This window comes from Pleuronectes platessa, chromosome 9 (assembly GCF_947347685.1).
Source record: "Pleuronectes platessa chromosome 9, fPlePla1.1, whole genome shotgun sequence".
NCBI classification, from domain to species: domain Eukaryota; kingdom Metazoa; phylum Chordata; class Actinopteri; order Pleuronectiformes; family Pleuronectidae; genus Pleuronectes; species Pleuronectes platessa.
In genome coordinates, this window is record NC_070634.1 from 19,301,692 (window position 1) to 19,325,103 (window position 23,412).

The following is a 23,412-nucleotide window of genomic DNA, read 5'->3' on the forward strand; positions in this document are numbered from 1 at the left end:
TTTATCTCCCATTACAAGCTCCCTCACTATGACGCAGGCATGGCAGTTAAACATCATTCTCAACCACAAGTTTGTAAGTTGACACTTTGAACCCTGTACATTCGGTTAAAGAAACCCAAATAGCCTTGAATTCACAGAGAAGCATGTTGTACGCACTTCGATTTACACAAAAGCTGACTGTGGCCAACTGGTTAACCATGCAGCAATGTGGAAAAATCCAGTAAATAGACGTCCCCATTAAACTTACTGTTACTTTTGGTTTAAATACAGTATAATCTACCAAAATGAAACCACAGAACCAATCATACCTTTGCACAATGTCTGTAAATTTCATGTTGTTTCAGAAAGATTTGATATCATTACAAGCCTGGAAATGGTTTTAAAGAGCAGCAAGGGAACGTAGTATGTCGTTCTTTTCCAGCATGAAATTACCCTGTGAGTCAGAATGGCAACGTAACTTTTAACTCCTGTCTCTCGTGAATTCGGCCATAATTACTGCCACCTACTGACATAGCAAGGACATTACATGACGTGAAATGAGCAACCAGGCAATGAATCATGATGACGAGATGGATTACTTGTAGGGATGCACCGATATGGAAATTCTTGGCCGATACCGATACCGATATTTAAAATAACAATCTGGCCGATAGCCGATACCGATACCGATATTTGTTTATTTTCTTTTTGTTATAATTCATTCACCTTTTTGTGCCAGAAAAATAATTAAATCATTATTTAAAAAGCACTATTTAAAAAAAATTCAGCCCTTCATCACTCTTATCTTTTAATGAGCACAAATTGAATCAGATTTATGAAACAATCTTTGATTTAACTAAACTTTATTTAACAGAGACATATTATACCCATTTTACCGCAAGTTGAAATGGTTCCTCGGGATCTTAATGAAATGTCTGTAACATATTTTGGTCAAAATACCACAAGGGTAATTTAAAACAGTACCTTTTTACCCTGTCTAAAACAGCCCTGTTAAAGTATCATTATAGAGAACGCTCTTCTCATTGATTTACGGTAGCAGTATTGCCCGTTTATTAGATGTGTTACGGCTTCTGTGTGTATGACGTATGTTGTCAATTCCCTTGTTACCTGTGCATGAGACGGATGAATAGAGCCGGTGCACATGAGAATAAAGTACTTAAACAGACGCTACGCTCATACTTTTTACGCCAAGTTACACTGCGTGAGTCAAGATAACTTAACAAGCCCTCCTCAGTTTTACCTGTTTTGAGTGTCGGCAGAAATCACATCGCGTCAACACCCACCGTGGCCCTTCGCGATGCTTGTTGTAATTAAACAGTCGGATTCCCCTGGTCCGCACCAGTTCTCAGTCAGCTGCTAGGCGCCAGCCGGAGGGTTCCCCCAGCGGTCGCCGTAGCTGAGGTGATCCGCGAGAAGGGCCCCACACGCGTCCAGAGTGGCCGCCGCTGACCGCGTACCCGGTCCCCTCCAACGGCCCGCCTTCCGCGCCGGCGATGGACACCGCCCCGCGGTCCAAGAGAAAGAAAGCCCCCGCACCAGCGACACCGTGAGGTGCCACCGGATGAGGACCTCCCGGTGCCGCACACTGAGCCTCCGGGCGCGGAGAGGAGGGCGACGGAGCGACTGCTCCCCCAGCCGCGGCACGTGCCCAGCGGTTTTACAACAAATATGAACATCGGCCAATGATATCGGTGAAAGTCAAGTTTATTACCGATAAGCCGATATCAGTAAACGAGGCGAATATCGGCCGCTACCGATGTTCGGCCGATAAATCGGTGCATCACTAATTACTTGCTATGAAGATTTTTCCGGAATTTGATGCCTGAGGTTAAAATCACATTGTTATCATGTTGATCTTATACACAGCCTGTCTGGCATCTCACTGATACCAGCTAAGATACCAGCCCGGCCATCTCTGCTCGTTGGAAAGGAGGCTTGAACAAAGCTAGAAGATGGCGTAGAGGTAACATTGTGACCAAGTACATTATTCCTGCTTAAACGGACTCGCAACCTTCAACTCTCATCATGGCCATCACATAAGAAACACTCATGCACATATTTGAACACCCACGCAACTCATTCCATTTCAATTCAAAGCCTACCACTCTCCCCCCCCCAGTTCCTCTATTACTCCTTCATTATAAACGTGTCCTTCTCTCGTGCTCACAGCTACAGTATGTGCTTTACCTTGTGTATATATTTTTTCACAATGTACCCTCAACCCTTACCCAATGTCTGCCTTGGACATTTTCGCCAACCAACTTGAGTATCAAAAGCAGAACACTCCCCCCACTTCACACGGACCCCACCAAGAAGGGGCTGACCTTGTGCATTCAAGATACCACTATCACTTAAGAGATGCTGTGGTTATTGTTAGGAAAAATGGGGCCCATCTGCTTGGTTGTCGCTTGTGCTTTATAGCGAGGCGACACTTTGTACCATTTGTGGAGCATATAGTCCAAATGTGGGCACCCCCATGTTAAAACCCCCACTTCCCAAAAAGCAAGATACTGCCTATTGTTTTTTTTACTGTAATGTATGTTATTTGGCTTGTTAGAGGTAACATGAATTCATGTTTTGGAGATGGCATTTGACAAAGGAAAAAATCTATTCATTCTAACGGTCCACATACCCTCCATAGAAACTGATGTGAATGTATAAATACAAAATAAATACAATACTTCAACGCGTAAGGTTTTTCTGAGCTTTCCACTATCCTTGTCACTTGCCTCCACCTAAATCTTTTGAATCATCCCTTTTACAGCAGCACAGGTAGGTTTGAATGCATGCTAGCACAGACTCTACAATGAAAACAAATATTCACCTCTGATGTATTATACGATTATAGACTGCTGAGTCGTATTTGTCATGATTATTAGTTAAAGTCTATCGTGGGCCCCGGCAGCATGACGATATGCATACAGTAACATTAGCTTGTACTGTGTGAGCAGTGTGTTGCCTGCCCCCGGCCCTGGCACTCACTCAAACGCAACCGATCCCATTTGCATGTTGTAGCATTGAGGCGGCGGCAGATTGGAGGGGCAGCAAATGGGCTGAATAATATGATCTCACAATCAATTATTTAGTAAATTGGGTCGCATCAAAAAACATTATTTTCTCTGCCGTCTTTCATTTGTCAGGCTGTGATGGAGGCTCGGTCGTGTAACGTTACGCGGGGGGGGGGGGGGGGGGGGGGCACTTTAACTACTGTGTGCTGAGTGAATGGAAGAGACAATAATAGTGTCAGGGACCATGCAAATCACCTGCTAAGGAAACACTGTAAATCACAGGGTGAGATTGTGCACAGAGCGACAACACGCTGCAGTATTACACAGGGAAACATTGTACAATTCAAATTTGAACATCATAATTGTGCACGTCAGAAGAGCTGCATTATTTAATAATAAGTTGTTCAATCAATGAAATGAAGGGTTAACAACGCAAATAAAGAAAATTAATGTGTTAAAAGGCTTTAAAAATGCGGATTTAAACATTTACTTTACACTGGAGACATATTAACAAGGTTATATAATAGGTTTTCCAATAAATGGATAATCACGACCTGCCCCATACTTCAAATGTTTGTCAGCGTAATTTAAGCTGATACATTTTCCCCTTTTATTCCAATCTTTCTCTTTTGTGTTTTTATCATCTTTGCACATAAATAAACCTATAAATCTCAAATGCTGTAAACGCTCTGTCAGCTGGGGCAATACAATGATTGACACTAAGACTGGCTTTGAGGAACAGAATCAAACCATAGACCGACCCCTCCCTCTCTTTTCCCTGCCTCGAAACTGGTGTCTCCAATCTTTTTTCCACAACCAAATGACTCTTAACTCGGCTGAGTGCAGCACGGGTCAGGCAGCTAGATTGAAGCCAGGGTGTCTGGTTAGTGTTAAAGTTTAACAGGAGATTTCAGATGTCTGATTTCACTCAACAGGCCAGCCGCCTCTCTCTGTTTCAGAGGCACTCGCAGTAATGCATTGCAGATATGCCAGTGGGGCAAAAGTTGGGGGGGAATAGATATGTATACATGTACATATGTGTGTAGCAAAACTAAATATGACAAACACCTCTAAGTGTCCCGCACCACAACTGACATCACCACAGACTAACTACAGCCTCCTGAATAGCCACAAAGTTGAATCACATCTTTAAAACAGTTTTGACATAAATCTAGTATTAAGAAATTATTATTATAACAATTAGTTTTTGCGATGTGTTCCAAATGAACTGCAACGGATCAAATGTGCCAATGACACCCTGAGGGAAGTGTTAATGTATGGTGAATTTCTAGGGGATTGGTTTGCAGCCTACACAGACACACACACACATGTATGCACTCAGGCAAACAGACACAAACACACATGCACACAAAAGCCGTTGCTGCATTTGTGGTACGACAAAGTGCAGTGAAAATTAAAATCCTTCACGGTGAAAACCACCACTTCTGACTGAATATTTCAAAAGCAAGGCTACAGATGCTGGCCCCTTCAAAAGGTACATTAAGAAAAAAAGGTACACAACCTACTAAATATTTCACTTATTCACAACATTCAGATTTCATCGGAATATAAAATATATCACACAATGGGTGGCCTTCTGTGTTCTTTTTAAGTGACGGTGGATGGTTGTGCTTTTTGAGAAGCAAGGCCAGTGGAGAAATCAAATTAGCGAGCAATCTTGTGACTTTCTATCGTGTTCAAAGACAGCCAGTTCAAATCCTCCCATCAACTAGGACAAACTTTGTGGAGAATAGTGTAATAGAGGTGCATTCTTGTCCATCAATAGCTAATACTCTTGTGACCCTGATCACTAAAACCAAATTCTAAATGTGTATTAAAGTAGAAAAGCGGTCTAGAAGTAGTAATTGCCTTATTTCATGTACAGCATTTTTAATCATATCCCATTTAGGGTAAATCACAGATGTTTCCAGAAAGTGGGATGTGGTGCCCCAAGATGGCGCTCCATTCACTTCTAAGTGTGAATGCTAAATATTTTTTTGGTTTTACCCATTTGTTAACTAACCTGTGGTCCTCTCTTCCTCCTTGCCAGGGTCTGGCGTGTAGGTATTGGTGGTCTCCTCTTCCTGGCTTGGGGTTGTTCCAAGTGGGAAACTGACAGGACGAGAGCTGGTGACCGAGCTGGATGGTCGAGAGCTGGCACAGTTCTGAGGGAAACGAGGAGGCAGCGTCAACTTCAGGAAATCACCGTAAACACTGTTTAAAGAAATACACAGTCACTTGTTTCCCTACCTGATAAGAACAAAGATTTCAAAGTTGATCGCTGATTTGAACCTTTTTAAGTTTAAAAATGTTTAGAATTGGAGAAGATTTGATTAAGGAGGAAGATCCAGAATTTTTTTCTTCCTCTTCTTTAACATAGTGAGATAGAGCGTTAGCCTAGTGGGAGGTATGAACTCTTTAAGGGCCCTTCTAGTTTATTCATAAAATGGATTATCAGCCTAATTAGGATTTTTATTTTTTCTTAACCATTTACACTCAGATTTGTTTTATGTTTTAATAATGGTAGAGAGTCATTTCAAGTTGTATTTACTTTAAAATTTAAAGCAATTGAAAATTCATTTTTAAAAACAATTTATAAAAACATAGAAGAATAACAAAAAAAACAAATGTACGCTGAAGAAATCCTCAGCATTCAGAAAGATTAAAAGAAAGGCTTTTTAGATTTGAATCCTTTTGATCAAAGTTTTCTTCTGATTACTGACAGTATATATTTAATCATTTAGCAGTCACAATTAGTACTGTGCATTAAAAATGGCATGCACTATTGTAGTCAAATAAATATTTTTTTCCCACAACGCCATCACACACTAGTCTACCAGCCGGAGCAAAACAGCAGTCACAGGGACGGGGCTCCATTAGGCTCCCGAGCTTCCTTTATCACATTCTGTAAATGGCAAACAAGCCTGCCTGTCATTTAAGTCTTGACATTCAGTTTCAGTGGAAACAACACACTCAAACACAAATGAAGGGACAAATACATGCATTACACATCAGTGTTAGTCACCTTAACCAGGGCTGCCAGCAACCAAAATAAAATAGCACTTCATTTATAGCCTTTTATCAATAAACTCACAGCAATGAGTGGTACCAGTCAAAACATAACCTTTCAAGTTCCTACCTTTTGAAAATCAAATACCTGTTAAATAAATGTTTGTGAAGCCAAAACCAATTCTAACCAACTCCTAACTTCCTATATCTTGTCAAAACTTGAATGAAGATCAAAAAAACTAATCCACATCCAATTTATATCTATATTTCAGCGGTGTCAGGGGCATGGAGAATTGAGAGGGGGGGAATGGGGGGGCGTTGTTTTTTATTTGGGTCTTGCATCTGACAGCTTTATTTCATAAAGCAATCTGGCTGTGTGTGTACAAGAGGGAGGTCATGGTGGGTCAGGAGGCACTTGGTATCAAACAGACAAGCTACACTGGTCAGAGTGCTATGTGTCTGTGTGTGTGTGTGTGTGTGTGTGAGACAGTGTGCGTGTATAAAACCCACCCTCTGGGGATAAAAAAAGCTGTGAGTGTGACCCACGCCCATGTAGAGGGCTACTACAAGGAAGCGGGCTAAAGAGGTCGACGCTAGTGTGGAATTAAAGAGGCGAGAGTGTGTGATTAGGTTTGGTGGAATTTATGAGAGGGGTCTTCTGGGTCAGAGGTGAATCATACCCCTGTGTCAAGAGCAATATTAAGTTGAAGTGTTTCTACAATATTTAAATGATTTCCATCTCTCTGCTATGTACATGTTATATACAATACCTTTTTAATCTGAGGCGATGTGCGTTTTGTCTGTGTAATAAAAGAGAAAACAGTTTTTCTCGTGTGTGAGCCTTGTGTTTTGTCAAGTTTAGAGTGGTTTTGACCTTAGCGAGGCTTAACATTGATTGCTTATAAAGCTAGCGTTAACTTATTAAAATAGACAATGAAAGGTTCAAAATATCTTTAATTTAATTAACCACTCGAAATCCTTACATTGAAAGTCAAGGGAATTATCCACTTGGGTTAACCTTCCAATTGTTGCAAATAATATAACATATAAACCCCTCTATCTCTGACAAGTGCCATTTGTCTTCAAATGACCCCATATGCAGTAACACCACCAAAGCCTCTTTATCCCTCGCCTAGCGAGGCACAATACCCAATCCTATGTTTTACAACAAGGGGATATATAGGGCCATGTGCGGTCATCTAGAGCCAAATGTCTCCTATCTAGCCAAAGGACAGGTAGATACAGTATTTCAAGCAGGATTTATGGCACAAAATAGCATTAGCTAAAAACCGTCAGGCGACAGTGATGGCTAAAAAACGCATTCTGGTAGCGGAACCCGGCAAGATTGGAAAATTGCCACCACGAGTCGGGAGAAGAAGCAGTAAAAATGACGGTAAATGTGGGGGCCTCACTGATAACATGAGCAGCCAATATATCAGGCCGCACCTGGTGGCAAGGGACCCCCGGGGCCCCCCTCCATCCACCCAACACCCAGACACAAACACGCAGACAGACAGACACGCGTGCACACATTAATCACTCAGGCTGTAATTTATCTATTTATTTATTTCTTCCCATCCTTTCAGTGTCCCTCTCTGAGGCGTGTGTGTGGGGGGGGTCAAGAGAAAAAAATATGTATTCTGATATTTTTTTTAATCAATCCGCCATAAAAAAATGTTTCATTCTTCAAAGACCTAAAGTGCATGAAGATGGGAACTATTGGGGAGCACATACACAGGGGTTATGGGGCAGTGGCCATAAAGTCTGACACAACAACCTGGAAAGAGGAGTGGAGTTAATGTGACCACTGATAAAGGGCAAGATGCATTGTGTGTTGGCTTGTGTGTGTGTGACATGGCTGCACGGGGCAAAGGAGTGTGGAATAATGAGAGTGGGTGTTTTCAAGGTGCCAGATTCTATAATTGACCGTATTCGTATGTTATGCACCTGTCTGCCTGAACTACAAACCATTAACTACTTTTTAAGTGCGGTGCATAGGCTATGATCTTCCTAAATATGTACACACACACACACACACAAACTCACACACACGCGTCCTACAATTTCAGGCAAACAGCAGCGTCCAACAAGGCATAAATACTGGCCTGACACTTTAATGTCAGGGGACGGCTTGTCCTGGATTAGAAACTTGTAACCCACCGTGGAGCTTGACATTGCTGGAATGAAGGTGCTGCAATGTGCAGGGTGGGGGGGGGAGGGGGGCTATTATGAAGGGTCTACGTTTGATGTATAAGGGCATCTAACATGGACTGTCGACTCGTGAGAGGAGAGCAGATGTACAGTGCTGCTGTGTGGCCAGCTTTCATTGGCATTGCTTGAGTTGTGATATTTTTTTCCATGAGAAGCAAAAGCTGTGAGGAAAATTGAGTCTGTTGCACCAATGTGTTGCAGACACACACACAACCACACACCACACACCACACACACACACACACAAACACACACACACACACACACACACACACACACACACACACACAAAAGACATCTGGACGCAAACACTTGTTCACAGGAAAATAGAGGATTACATACTGAAAAATTAAGCGCTTTTCTCCTCTCCTTGATCCTGTTGACCGTGCTGCGAACCTGAAAGAAAGGGAGAAAGAATGGCAAAGAAGGAGATGAGTGCATGTGACATAGCGCTCAATGAAACACACTTACAATGAATCAAAACAAAAATATTTCACTGCAAAGGCCTGCGTGCTCCCAGACACTAAAATGGAGAAAAGGAAAAAAGAACGTGGAGGGGACATAACAAATTCTGAGCATTAGCTTGCAGACACTGACGGGCCGCGGCAGGGGAGTCGTGTGTGCGTGTGTGTGTGTGCATGTGGGTGTGCAAGAGAGAGAGAGAGAGCGTGTTCCAGTATGTCCCAGTAGCTAATGGGACTTGAAAGTGACACATAGAGCTGGCAAACTAAGGAGACGACTTCAAGCTATCATCTGTCAACACAGAGCGCCGGGACCAACAAATGGAGCTATTGGAGGAGAAGGGGCCGCCCTAGCAGAACAGATTACATTTTTACACTCCGGATGAAACAGTGTACTGCACACCTTCATTTAACACACACAACACCAGACAAGACTTTTATAGATCTCAGAGATATACAGTACATCCATATATTTTCAGTATATGGATGTGATCTCACTAACACCTGAACCTTATATGTATTTTATCTCCATATTTACTCCTTAAAAACTAAAACATTTATTATTATAAGACTTGCATAGAACAATTGTTTTTGTAATATTTTATTACATTTAGATTCTAATTTATTAAAAGGCTTATTTTAATGTGACTGATCCAAATATTTCTGATTAATTCGAATTATCATTAAATACGTCGTGTGAATACTGTGTGATCAATGTCAGGTTATACAAAAAAGCTTAAATTGTCTATTGAATAAAACTACATTAACCTCTGATTTTACTTTACAATTGTACTGATCATTCAATAATACATTTATACATAGAGTGAATTTATTATCACTAAGAAAACCTTTGGTAATAAACAATTCACCCAAAAATAATTATTGTATTATTTTCCTGCTAGAAAGTTATTATCCTTATTTTGTTAATAGAGTATTTGTTATTTAGGTGCTTCTTTTTTTTAATACTCATAAAATGGTCTACTGATATTGTTTTTATTTTTAAAAAATGGGAGATATAATATTTTTACATCTTAATACAATATTCATATAATTCTTTTACGACGAGTCATCTTAACTGTAAACAAGAGCAGCATAATATCATGAACTTTAATAATTCAAACAAATACACATCCAGAACAGCAGGAATTACTAAAAGTATCTTCCATGAAAAGCCTCTGGCATTACGAGCTCCGTATCCGTGTGTGTGTGTGTGTGTGTGTGTGTGTGTGTGTCTGTGTGTCTGTGTGTGTGTGTGTCTGTGTCTACACACATGAGTTTGTCCCTGCACGTTGTCAGCACTCACTGTAAATTTGTAGCGGCTGGGAACTCATCACCACGGCCCGTCCCAGTCCAGCCCACCACGTTAGTGAATATGCATTATGGCTTATGGCTTCATTAAGTCGCTGCGTGTTATAAATTATGACACCACACCAAACACACACGCACAGTCTCAGAGACAGCGTGGGTACACAGAGGATGTTTTGCATACGTGCCACCGTTGAAAGGCCACATAATGAAGAGAGCCGGAGCCTTGTGACAGCGCAGATCCAGCAGCAACCATATCATGTTTACAAAACCCCGCTGGTTTCTCTGAGCAGATCAGCAGAAGGCCTTCGACGCGGTGCAGATGTTGGAGAGACACCGTCTTAACATTATTTAATGGGGGAAAGTAAGTCCTGGGGATTTCATTGATATCAAAAGCAGCCGGCATGCTGAGGCAATTACATGACACAACTTAATTAATCATTTGACAATGAGGGGAAGGGCATTGTTTTAGATGATCGTTATGTGTTTAAGAGGTTTTGCGCAGACTCAAGGTTTCGCCATGATGCAAAGCGTGGCTTCCCATGTAAATGGGCGCTAAGCGATTACCATATGAAAGCAGAGCTCCCGACAACACCTGCCGACATCCTTGGAACTGATGGAAATAAAAGGTCATCAAAGCGCAGGATTACAAGGTGACCACCAAGGAAAAGCTAATTGCAATGAATAATGGAAAGCTATTGTCAGGTAATTAGCAATTAAAACGTTGTGTTTTGAGCGTAATAGCAGGAGACAAAGTCTGTCTTCCACGCCATATCTATAATTATAATAAATAACCTGGAAACCAGCCTCGTGAATGGAGCATTTTCTGACTTTGAAGCTTGAGCTAATAACCAGCTTTTCTTTAGCATTTCAAATGAAAATTGTCTTCACCCTCAGATGGTTGAAGACTCATTTGTTCTGCTAGATAAACAAGTAACAGCAACTTTAGTTGCAAAGTTTTTACTTTACTCTAAAGACTGTTTCTCTGATACCTCTGCATGCCTGCTGCCACACACTTTATAAGCCATGTAAAGCAGGTGGTGAACTGAAGTTAAAAAAAATTATTAAAGGAGAGGATAATTGCTCCTGCCATCAAGGCTGGTTAACCTAAATGACACAAGAGCAACATCCCTGCCTCAACACTGGCCTCTCCCTCCCACTCTGATTACAGGGAAGAAACAAAACTTACTTGGTTCATTCATTTAAAGAATTTTGTTAAATTTTCTATTGTGCGAATAGCTCCTTTGAGTTGTCAGAAGGGGTGATAACTGAAACCAGCCAACATTAACCAAGTGTAGATCTGAATCAGTGTGAAAGCCGGGATATGAGCTGCTCACAAACTGTGGAGACCACAGGGTCAAGGACATCCTGACTTTAACCCACTTCAGCAAGAACACAAAGTAGGTGGAGGTGATGAAATTTAAAATAAACGACTCTCAAGAAAACAGTGTGGACTAGTGTAACATTGCCTGTTGTCTTTGAAGTAACATGACTGCATGTTACCCAGATCTTAAAAAAAACGCTTCTACATGTCGACAATGACCTTGAATATATAATCAAAGTCACAAGAGGCAAAGGAATAAATAGTTTGTTTGCATTCTTCAGAACTAAAGACGCATCAACTATGGTTAAATCCGACCACAAAGGAAACACTGTTTACAGAATTTATACATTTTGTTTATTATTTTGCTTTGATATCAGCAGTCTTATCTATTCGCTAAATCGCATGTAATCTTCAGAAAACTATTTTACTGACTTCTGCAATGATATGAAATACTCTGTCAATAGTTTCAGAGATTACTGTTAAATCGGGGGTGAAACTTCCTTGTCTTGAATTGTTAACTGTGCTACAAAGCAAATCCTTTTATACTTTCTCGTAAAAGTCTGGAATGGGAGAGGTGTCCACGAATGAGAAACAGAGCCCATGTTCAGAGAGCAGGGCCGTATTTTAAGAAGGATCAGCTGTTATATCACCTTTGCACATCTGAAGTTAACCCGATTTACATTCAGTAAGAGCCATTTTTGACCAAGAGTGATTTTCATGACTCCAGTCTCATCCATTAAATTGTATCTCTCTGTCTCTGTCCCTCAACCGCCCTCCACCTGCCGCGTATCTAAATGGTAATAACGCAGCATCTGGATACAACAGTTCCTCATTGCCCTCATTGCTTATTGTTGGTTGCATATTGTTTTCCTTATTTTCATCCTGCTGCGGCTACTGCTTAGGGCCCTGCGGAGCCCCGGCTAGCGGCTTTGTCAGGATGCTAAATGGAGGGCCGTGAGTTTAAAAACTTAAAGAGGCAGTGAAATATTAGCCATTGCGGGTGAGGAATGAGTGGCTGGGAACCGCGGCGTGTCAGTGTTTAATGGTCGGACTCGGATGCATATAAGTTAGTCCAAGCATGAAGGGCAGTGGGATGCTCGCGTGGAAACGATGTCCCCTCCTCTCCTTCCGATCCCTCCTCCCATCCAAAGACGCACATTCACGCGCACGCACGCACACAAGCACACACGCACACACACTCAGACTCTCACACCCCACCCACATAGCTTTTAAGCAGGGAGCCCATCAGAAACTTGTCATTTCTCTCATTCACTCCGACAGCCTTGAGACACAATGCAGACTTACCTCTGTGTTGTACACCCCATATATCAGGAAGATGAAAAGGCCCTGCAAACAAAGAAAGGGAGAGAGAGAGAGTGAGAGAGCGAGAGGAACAAGGAGGAGGACAAAGTTGTTACAGTTGTTTTCTCTCTTATCCTTTTCTTAAGAGAAAAAAATAAAAAACATATCAAAAGTAATGAGTGTGCCGACATGTTTTGGGTTTGGCTGTTTCATATATCCTGGCAATATAGACCCTGGTGATAAGTAATGAGAGAGGAGGCATGACTTGAAAGGGTGCAACTCCTCCAAACTGGGCCACCTCTGTAAGGCTAGCGTTTGTTCCGTCGACAATACTCATGCTCCACGTTGTGGCCCCCGCTGAGCATTCAAAGGCTCAAACCCAAGGTTCCGCACAGCTCCATCAAAATAGAAAATCTCCAGTGCCTGTTTTCAGACACAGACACACACATTTATGATCGCGCGCCGACAAACACTCATGCCACTCGTGCACAGACACACAAAATCCATACATTCACTTGCACATGTAAACACACAAATTCCTATTTATTATTAGGAAGCAAAGACAGTATGAATACAAACATTCAAATACACACACATATATTAATACGCACACACACACTGACACACATACACATAAAGAGAGCAACTCCGGCCAGACGAAACTATCAAGGAAAACCACCGGAGGAAAGCAGAGAAAGAGAGAGACAGAGGGAGCATAATGAAAAAAATGACACATAAAAGAAGATATTTCATGTTCACAAAACTCCACGGCTAGTACCCAGGGCCCAAGAATGCCATGCCCTTGGACGCATAAAGGCTGCACAGAAAAACAGTTATTTGTCATTTCAATCCATTGTGGCATCCATTGAATGTACAAGCTGTGCATTTGCCTTCGGGACCATAATGTATTCCCGTCCCGTCAATGGAAACAGTGAGAACAACATTCTCCGAGCCCCGATTGAACCGTGCCACAAAGGATGTAACAAGAAAAATGAAAAGGCAGGTAAAATCTTATAAATTTCAAGGCCGATGGACAGAGTAGATTCTTTCATTCGCCAATCACATGACGACGTCGGTCTAGCTCACGCAAAAATTTGAGGACAAAAAAACAAACTTTCAGAAGTGCATCTCTCCCCTTTTCACCGCTGTGTCTAAGTTGCTTCATCTTCAAATGAGGGTAAGGACACATCCTGAGGACAAGCAGGCACAACCTGGTCAACGCATCAATCACCTTGAGTTTGGAGCATCCAATTTTTGCCAGCGGTGGATCTCGATGCATCACCATTGACAACATGATTTGGGGGCCCATTCAAAGTGACAGGCCTGGCGATGGCCGACGATGCCGACCTCTAGCCCCAGCTACTGCCCATTCCCCTCCTGCTGGCGGCTCTCCCGTCCTCCAGGGACTGAATTGCCGTGTCCGTTGGGCTGTCAGGTGACACCTTAAGGCATCCATCCTCTTTAAACTGACAGTGCTGCTGGTCTCTGACATGCCGCCGACAACTGGCAAAACAAGGAAATCTGACGCTGAGATCTAAGATTTGATCTCTTTATTTCTTACTTTCAACTGCGTGTGAGAATGTGAGGACTAAAAGGAATATTTGCTGCTCCATCGCACAATATGATGACGGTGGGATAAATCAATTTGTTTAACAATACCAGAGTTTGCATAAGGGCTTCTACAGCTGAGTTGTGATTCTTTCAAATGTCCCCATCTGTTTCATTCTTTAACTCTCAACGCTCCAGCAGTTCAGAGACACAAGAAAAAACAATCAGATCATGTTTGTCTGTGAAGGCTACAAAGCAAAACCTGACCGATATTAATGTTCGGGGGCAGATACCGATACTGATATTACTGATACAAATACTGTATACGTATAGACTGGCAATGATTCCAAAGATGCCAATATCAAACCCCGTAGTGGAATAAGCAAAGGATTTTATCTTGTGTAATCTCATCTTTAGCACAAGAGACTGTGGGGTTACAAAGCCGTTTTAGATACATTCATAACATGGCAAGTTGTGAACTTATTCAGCAATTCCACATGTTAACCGATGCAGGTTCAAAAGGGCTGTGTGTTATTTGACATTTGCTTCACATGTTTAATGATTGTAGTTCGCAGGTCACCTTAATATTTAACAATTTGGAATAAAGCTGTAACTGCACCTGCCGCCTAGGAAGCTGGCTCCGTTGTCTTGTTTCTGTGTGATATCAGTAACACACTGAAAACGTTAAAGTCAAATAAAACTAATTTAATTACACATGACTGACAAAGGCATCCTGATCAATGCAGCACTACTGATACTGAGGAATGCCATTAATGTCAGAATGTAGTGAGAGGGCTTTCAGTTGTGTTAATAAACATGCCAGACAATGGAGTAAGCCACTATAAACCTATGGTGTTCATTTACATGACTTAGAAGCACAAGCAGTGTATTGCATAGATTGTTTATCATGTATGAAAACGCACTCAGGCAGACGTACGCAGGCACACACATACAATACTAGACAAGTGGGTGGTTAATTTGCAACACATACCCTATTGTATTGCATTAGAATTGCAATTTCCAACTTATTGTTGCAATTTGATTATCATGTTTTTGATCATTCCTCTGATTTGCAATTAATCTTTTGTTGTGTAGTGAACAAAGTGGGGAGAACATGCTGTGCACATTAGGAAAAATGATCTATTAAAATATAATTGAGTTAAAAATAAGCGGCAGAACAACAATAAAGATGGATTGTTTAAAATGTTAATTCATTAATATTCCCACTAAAAACAAACAGAGGCGGAAAATGGGGCGCATTATTTAAATGCATGTGTGCTTTTCTAAACCCAGTCCAGATTCTTTTGAACTCAGCTGCAAGTGCAACAAATTTATGCAAAGAACGAACACAGTTGCTTTCAAAGTATTGCGATACTGTACATCAAACAAGGGAGCATAAATTAATTAGCATCCCGCTAATTAGGGAACAATTGTATGTTTAAAAAGTTAAAGCCAACAAACACTGTGTTTGACCAAAAACATTATTACCCCAGAGAGATGTGCTGTGTTGCAGAGGAAGACAGGAAGCAGCCTCTGTTCAAATGAACAAGGCTTTTTCTTGTCAGAGGACTTTGTCTGCAAAAGCAGGAAAACTCAAATCCAAGTCAAAGATCGATTCACCTACAAGAACTCAACTAATTTAGTTCAATTAAAGAAGGATGCGCTCATCCTCCTCCTGTTTACTACTGACAGTTTGTGACGCTGACAGCCTCCATTGTCACATTCTATCACCGGGGTCCTTGTAACTCACTCTTACTAAAAGCATCAGCTGAGTGCATTAAATGTTTAAGGTGATCCATCTAGCACTGGTGATACTTGTAATAAAAGCTTTATCTTCAGGGTTGGTGTAGGTGGGTGAATGTTCTCAAAGAGATTTGATGTGAAAATGGGAAATTAATTACAAGAGCTAATTTTCCTAAAACGTCTTGGTAAGTAAACGATTCTTACCGTCTGTTTAGATTGACGGCTCCTGTATTATTAGGGGGAAACGCAGCTACGATTTTTTATTTCCATGTTAACTGAATCAGTTGCCAGAGAGCAGAACAGATCAGGGGCCTTTCACGTACTTAGTTATTTATGTGAAATTCTTTAGGTTCTTGTATGTGGAGATAAAGTGAGTAAGAAGAGATCAGTGTTTAGCTGAAGGAGACTTTTCCATAGACTACAAGGCTGTTGATTGATGCACTTGTAGCAGCCAACATCGAGCCTGTGACCTTTTCGTTACAACCACTTTGTAGAAGCATGCGAGTGGCAGCTAACCACGAACATATAGCAAGCAGCAAATAGCAGCATATTCTGTTAAAAACAAAATTCAGCATCATTGCACTTTCAATTAATTTGACAAGAACCAATAAAAAAAAAATGTAAAATCAAGAAAAAGATGCAAATAGATTCAAGCCCTACTTGCACAGTCATTAATGCTTTGACAAGTAGTGTGTACTCTATATCTCATGTTTCTATTTCCATTATACATTCAAACATTTCAATACCCCTGTTAAGGTTTTTCATTGTTTTTGAAGACAGCCCAGCAACTCGGGAAACAGGAAACTGAATCAGTGGAACTGGCAAGTTTCACAGACACTGTAACTAGTCCAGTGTCAATCGAAATAAAGACACGGCACTATTGGAAAGATGCTGGGAAATCCTCCATCACCACACTGGTACAAATTGATTCTGTCGGTGTTAACAGACTTTACCCTTGCACGCTCTGCACCCATGCAAACTTCTACAACCAGCTTGTACCACTGATAAATCCTTGTTTAAGTCCATACATCTGCAACATGAAGTGTTTCCCTATGAAGAACTTCCATTTTATTTTGTGACAATGAGCAGAATTTTTACTTTGCATTTGTACATTTCACCTGTTTTGCAAATGCCCCATTCCACTCTACATAACAGGCTTTTAACAAAAATTAATGCACAAGCAGAGTATTAGTCCATACACCTTTGTTTGTGTTATAAATCATTACAAAATCTTTTAATAGAATCGATCAAAAGAATGTGTATTTAATTGCCTCTATATTTACCGTCCTCTTACGTTTCAGGACACATCTTTCTATCTCCATCAACCTCCCATACATGTGCAGTTATAGGCAACACTGGCTGGTAGTGAGATTCAAATCACGAGGAAATAGTGAGGCTGTTTGAAGTCCATATGGGCCATCTCTGCCATGAGTAACACAGGGTAATGATTTCATCAGCTCACTAATCAAAAGACATGTTAGAGTAGTGAGGAGCCTGTAGCCACCTGTGATCACACCGAATAAGATGTCTTCAGTGTCAGGAGAGGGACTGTGGGCCATTTCTGTTTCACAAAGACTGAAATCTTTGATTCTCCAATAAGAAATGTTAATAAAGCCACTGTACACATGGGCCCCCTCAACCCTTGGGTCCACACACACTTGTGTCTGTATGGTCCTTTAGCAAAGGAGGCGTTTCCAATCATTCCTGGATACAGTGTGTGGACCATCTTATGATCAGCCATCTCTTAAAGGTCTAAGTTTACTGTTCCTGTCTTTTGACATCTGTCCATCCTCAGTATGACTTAGGTAGAGGTGCCATATGGTTTCTGTTAATGCACATGTACAGTATATATGATTCTAAATGAATGGTTAAAAACGTACAGCAATGGTCTTTTCGAATCTTGTGCTTTAAATCATCTCTGAGGGGAACTAGAATCAGCTTTTACTAAAACACAATGTCAGTCATTTGAGCAACTCTATCATGACAAATATGCATAAATTAAGTATTGGTTTATATATAGAGAAAAAATGTCATCATTGATATATAGCTATGCTTGTGTTCATTTCTTTGGAGTAACTGTAAACCACACGCTCGAACATCAGGCCCTGGTATCACTCAATGTCAAAATATTTCATACACATATAATCCTATATCAAAACTAAAAAAGAGACGGTATGAACCTTTCACAAATGGCATCTTTCTATTGGACAGACCGGCTTAATCTTAACCTGCTGAAAACCAAAACCTCATAATTTTTGAGAATTCCAGGCCTCAGTTTCTCCTAATGCCTGAAGTGAAAGCTGTTGGACTCGACGTCAACCCCCCCGGCCTAAATTAAAACACACAGAGACACTTTTCACAAATAGAGCTATCTGCATCCCCACTTGGCAAAAAAAAGGGGAGAGAGAAATTCTGCCCCTCGCACCTGGTAACCATTACGGAAATGAGAGACAGAAGAGGTTAAAACGCTGTGATGGAGGAAAAAGAAAAGAAATTCACACTTCTGCACTGGGACCTGCTAATGTCTCTGACCCCTCCACGCATAAACAGTTTAATTAACATGTATACATAACTTTCACTTTAACTGCCCATGGCACGTCAAATCAAAGTGTCTGTCAGGGCTGTGAAATAAGGAGTTGATACTTTGCAGGTCCTCAGTTCAAATCCAGCTCTGCGTAGCTGCTCCAGCTGGCCTGGAGAAGCTGGCACACACAGAGGCAGGCAGACAGGCAGGTAGACGGGCAGCTGCTCTGTCAGGGTGATGAGGTAAACACGTCGCAATAGAAGCTCTGCAAAACCCAGAGGAGCTTTGCTCAGGCCAAGCAGGAGGTAAGACGGTAATAAGTTCAGTGGAAAAACTAAATCCAAATCAACTTGATGATACTTTTTATTCAGGCCCCAAAAAAGTTTTCGAAATCCGAATATGAAAACGTTTAATCCTAATTATGTATTTAGGGTGCTTTCACATCAACCTTGTTTGGTCTGGAACCAAATAACCAGTGTGAAAGGTTCCTCAGACCAGGGTCCGGATTAACACACCAAAACTGAGTCTGACCAAAAGAGGTGGTCTTGGCCGCGATCAAACTGAACCATGGTTTGGTTGGTTTGCTTTTACTGGGGGTTTGGACTTTCGAACCAACTGTAGGAAATTGACACAGCAGCAATCAAAGGAAGAAGCAACTGGACTTTCAGGTTGGAAAACAACCTTAGAAGTTTACTTAACTGGTGAAACCTGGATGTAAATACATGCAATCATGATGAGGAGAAGAAGATGTCAGCATTATTATTTTTTTTCCCACAGCCTTTGAAACAATAGACAGGCCTTAATTTTCATCCTGTATCATTGAACTCAGGATTGAATTCTCTTCACAATGAAGAATTACAGTACATAGTCTGTGTGTGAGGGTGGTGTTGAGGTCAAAGTATTCTTCCTCTTTCCATCCTATTGAACGTGATTAGGGAAAGTAGATCAGTCATTCTCTGAGCTATAAGGACTGTGTTTCTCTCCCACACAAATATCCAGTCATTTGGGCTGTCACGTTGAGGAGGGGACCCCCCTGAGCCAGCCTGACTGTACAGGGTGTATAGAAAGAGAGGAAAACTGAGAGTATACACACACACACACACACACACACACACACACACACACACACACACACACACACACACACACAGGCGCACGCTGAGGCCAGCAGCAGTACCAGAACTGGTGTGTGATGGCTCAGGAGAGGAGGGAGAGTTATTAGCTTAGCCCTGAACCACCTACTTAATATAGGGGCCGGCGGTGATCGCTAACAGAGCCTGGCAGAGGTGACAGCTTTTGGCCCTGCTTGAGGAAATCCAATTGAAAAGCAGCCAAGAGGAACAACAAGCCCAAAACAGATGTTGCTCGCTACCACCAGCGCAACTTGAGTACACAACCCGGTGGCAACAAACTGCGATGTCAAGTCTTACACACAAACATACACACAGCGGTCACTGTATGGAACCCACACACACCCACACTGGGGCCTCATGAAACAACCACATATATAAAATGTAAATCATACGCAATGCACACAAATTATTTGCTCACATTTGCTGCTGTTTCGAGTTTTTGTAGTGTAATTGCTTTAAAAAAAAAAAAAAATATGATACTCTCAAATTTTTTAAACTGGGTCTGAGCTGAATTTAACACTTAATTAAAGTAATTAGGTAGGTAAATTAAATTGTATTCCGATAAATAAAGCATCAATCTGGTTAACCTAGACATGATTTAAGATCCATAAAATCTATCAGTCTGAGGTGACTGAGAATTATTTTCTAATTGAGAAGGTCAAGATACTTGAGAGCTAAACCCAAAATTAAGTTAAGAAAGCAGAACAAGGGGAAAAGAATGTTAGGGAAGAGTTTAAGTCATTTATATTAAGTAGAGATCAAAAGAAAACCTTCCTTCCAGAGAACAGACCCATCCATCCACCCATTCCCTCTCTTTTCTTTTTTAACATCTTCGGCAGGGCATCCCAATGAAAACACAACCAACAGACCCTCAAACCATTACCCCCCCTCACTCCAGTATTAATTGAGTTTGGCAAGACTGACCATGCTTCAGTCATAGAAGCATTCGTTTTATTTCTATTACTGCTACTGCAAAAGAGCAAGAGAGTGTGTATGTGTGTTTGTGTATGTGTGTTTGTGTGTGTGTGTGTGTGTGTTTGGGGGGGGCTAAAATCAATTGTGACATATCTTTATTGCCAGTCGATGACAAATGACGGCACATTTACCATTGCTCCGGCATTGTGTCAGTGTGTGTCATATCGATTTTACATCAGACGGACAAATGTTATTGATGAAGTGCCTCAGTAACAGATGAGCGCTCTATTTTACTTGTTTTAACGTGTAAATAAAACGGAAGAGGGTTGGTGAAGGGATTTTGTAGCCAGATCTGTTAATTTCACTGGTACACAATTGCTCTTTGAGTTTTTCTTTAGATTAACTCAATTTCAAAGCAGCTACAAAAACTGGGTCTGAGACCAACTGGAGTGGGTACAGCTACACACCCTGAACCTGATCACACTGCACACATGGTAATTGGGGGGGTGGGGTGCGAGAGCGAGAGAGCACGAGAAAGAGAGTGAATTGTAAACAAACTAGCTTTTAAACAAGACAATTTTGGGGTTGCGTGTCTTTGGCGCCAAGCAAAACAGAGCGATGGAAAACTGATACAAACTTTTAACACATGGGTCAGAGCAGGAGGCTTTGAACTGGTGAGGGAAAGCCTGCTGCCAGTGCAGAGAGCTGTTTAATTAAAAATACTTAGGTATCTGACGGGGCTTTCTGGGGCGCCCCCTTGTCAAACTGCATGTGATCCCACTGTCAATCTCTCGGGGTGTTTTCTAATTGCGTAGTTTTCCACTGACTGAGGACATTTTTGGGGAAAAGAGCGAGTTCTGAGCAACAGCAGCTGGGGACTGGGTTGGGTCCATAGGAACTGCACAGAGAGACACGTGCGGACACACACTTGCATAGACACACACTCTGTTGCAGTGTACATGAGATGCTCAGATTACTGATCCTCCCATATGCATCATACGTACACACAGACACTGAAATGATGCTTATACATATAAATAGAGTACATTACAGCATTCAGATATATGCATGCTGTCTATGCCCCAAATCACAGTCGCACAAACACGCACACAGAAATCCTGTGTGCACCTTCCCTCCAAACAAAACTTACTCACATTCAGATACACCGACATATGGATCTATAAACAATTTAACACCAGCTAACTCACATGCATCCATCAGACACATACACACAGATGATTTAGTACTGGAAAAATCACTGGCAGCAATAACATCCCCCTAATAACCAGTGAAATGTGCCACTGTTGAACCTACATTTTGTACCATTTAAAATACTTCACAGTCTAACACGTACCAGACGTATTTTCCATTAAACACCTCACTTTCAGTAGATGAGCAGGGCTGAAGCAATATTTAACGTGGCATTCAAACTGTGCAAGATGGATGGAGTTGAGGCAACGAGGAAATAAAGGTGATAAAGTCTTTCGATGTGAGTTTATTATTTTAGTCATTTAAACACTTACTGTCTGCTGCTGACAGTGTGGTCAGAGGCTGTGGATGTGAGTATGCTACCTTTGTATTAATATATACATTCATCAAATATACAAGGAAGAAATTATGTGCACTATTACCCGGAGACAAGCTCTGCAGAGCAGGTGCCCCTAATTGGTTTCCCACCCGCAAACACTAATCTGTCTAATATTTCCAGGAATCTCTGATCTCTGTCTGTTGTCTGTGGCTCATATATCTGGAGAACCATTCATCCCTTCGGCTTCATATGAGGTATGTGTAAAGGCCCTGGGACATGCAGTGTTGAATCTCATGCAATTTGGACTCAGACTATATGTTAAAAACTGCTAAACTTTGAATAAACAGACGACCAGGGTTCTGCTCATCAAGGTAAGGGAACAATTGTTCACAACAATGGTAACCACTAATTCTCTGCTTCAGGGTTCTGAGCTTTGAGTCCAGCTTCACTGAACTTTGAATAAACAGGTGAACAGCTCTGTGTGCATCAGCGGTGGCAAAGCCTCAGGGTTCTGTGGATTGAGTCCTGCAGACGCTCTGTACCTGCCACAGCTCAAGTACTGCAGGTCACTGTTACAGTTGCAGAAAAAAAGCTGCAACCAGCATTAGCACAGGCCAAGCCCATCCAAACAGGCAGGTTCAGAATGGCCACTGCACTGGTAGGTAAGTAAAGTTTCAAGAATTAAACTGATGGTGGGTAAGAAATGTTTTCCCCTGGGCACAACGACAGAGAACGTGCTTATCATTTTCTACTGCAAGTCCACAAAAACCTACAGGAACAAATGTATTTTTTGCATAAAAAGAACTTTGCTCAAAGAACAATGGAATATTTGCCCTTGGTCCCTTGTGGTGTCCAGTTTTTCATATGCATACATTTATAGGCATGAAAACAAATTTAAAATCACCTGACAGACACATGTGCACTCACACACTCCCACACACACACACACACCTTTTAAATGCACAATAACAAAACACCTAGAACTGTGCCACTGACAAGACAGTGTTGCGGTGCCCTTGACTAACAATGACAAATGGAAGCAATATGCAAAGTCTGAACAAGTTGCTTTTGGGTACAAAACAGGGAAAAAGATTGCTCCGGGCTCCATTATGGGATGCGTTTGCTATCCTGTTTCCCAGCTGAGGTGAGCCAAGCTGAGGTTAATGGCATGTGTCCAGATCAAGAAGTGTGTCGGTGAATGTGTGTGTGTGAGAGATGTGTGTCCTTACCAGCACGAGGGAGAAGGAAGAGTAGATAGACAGAGAGAAAATCGTTCACTTATTTAGACGTGCAAATTGTCTGTGAGTGTCTGGGGCTATGGTTGATACTTTATTCGGTTGTGATTAAATATGTTTTAAAGATACTTTTTCTAACTGTGAGCAATAATATTTGTATTCGAGT

The 23,412-nt window shown here is 41.5% G+C and overlaps 1 protein-coding gene across 3 annotated transcripts in view; it reads right to left on the reverse strand.

Annotated features, from left to right (window-relative positions):
• LOC128448667 (adhesion G-protein coupled receptor D2) overlaps positions 1 to 23,412 on the reverse strand; it is an 85,971-nt gene that overhangs the window by 31,515 nt on the left and 31,044 nt on the right. For all 3 annotated transcript variants that reach the window (XM_053431425.1, XM_053431424.1, XM_053431423.1), the window contains 3 exons: positions 12,624 to 12,665; positions 8,571 to 8,624; positions 5,032 to 5,173 (listed from right to left, as the gene is read on the reverse strand). In XM_053431425.1, the coding sequence (XP_053287400.1) occupies positions 5,032 to 5,173; positions 8,571 to 8,624; positions 12,624 to 12,665 (238 nt within the window). The remainder of the gene's footprint in view (positions 1 to 5,031; positions 5,174 to 8,570; positions 8,625 to 12,623; positions 12,666 to 23,412) is intronic.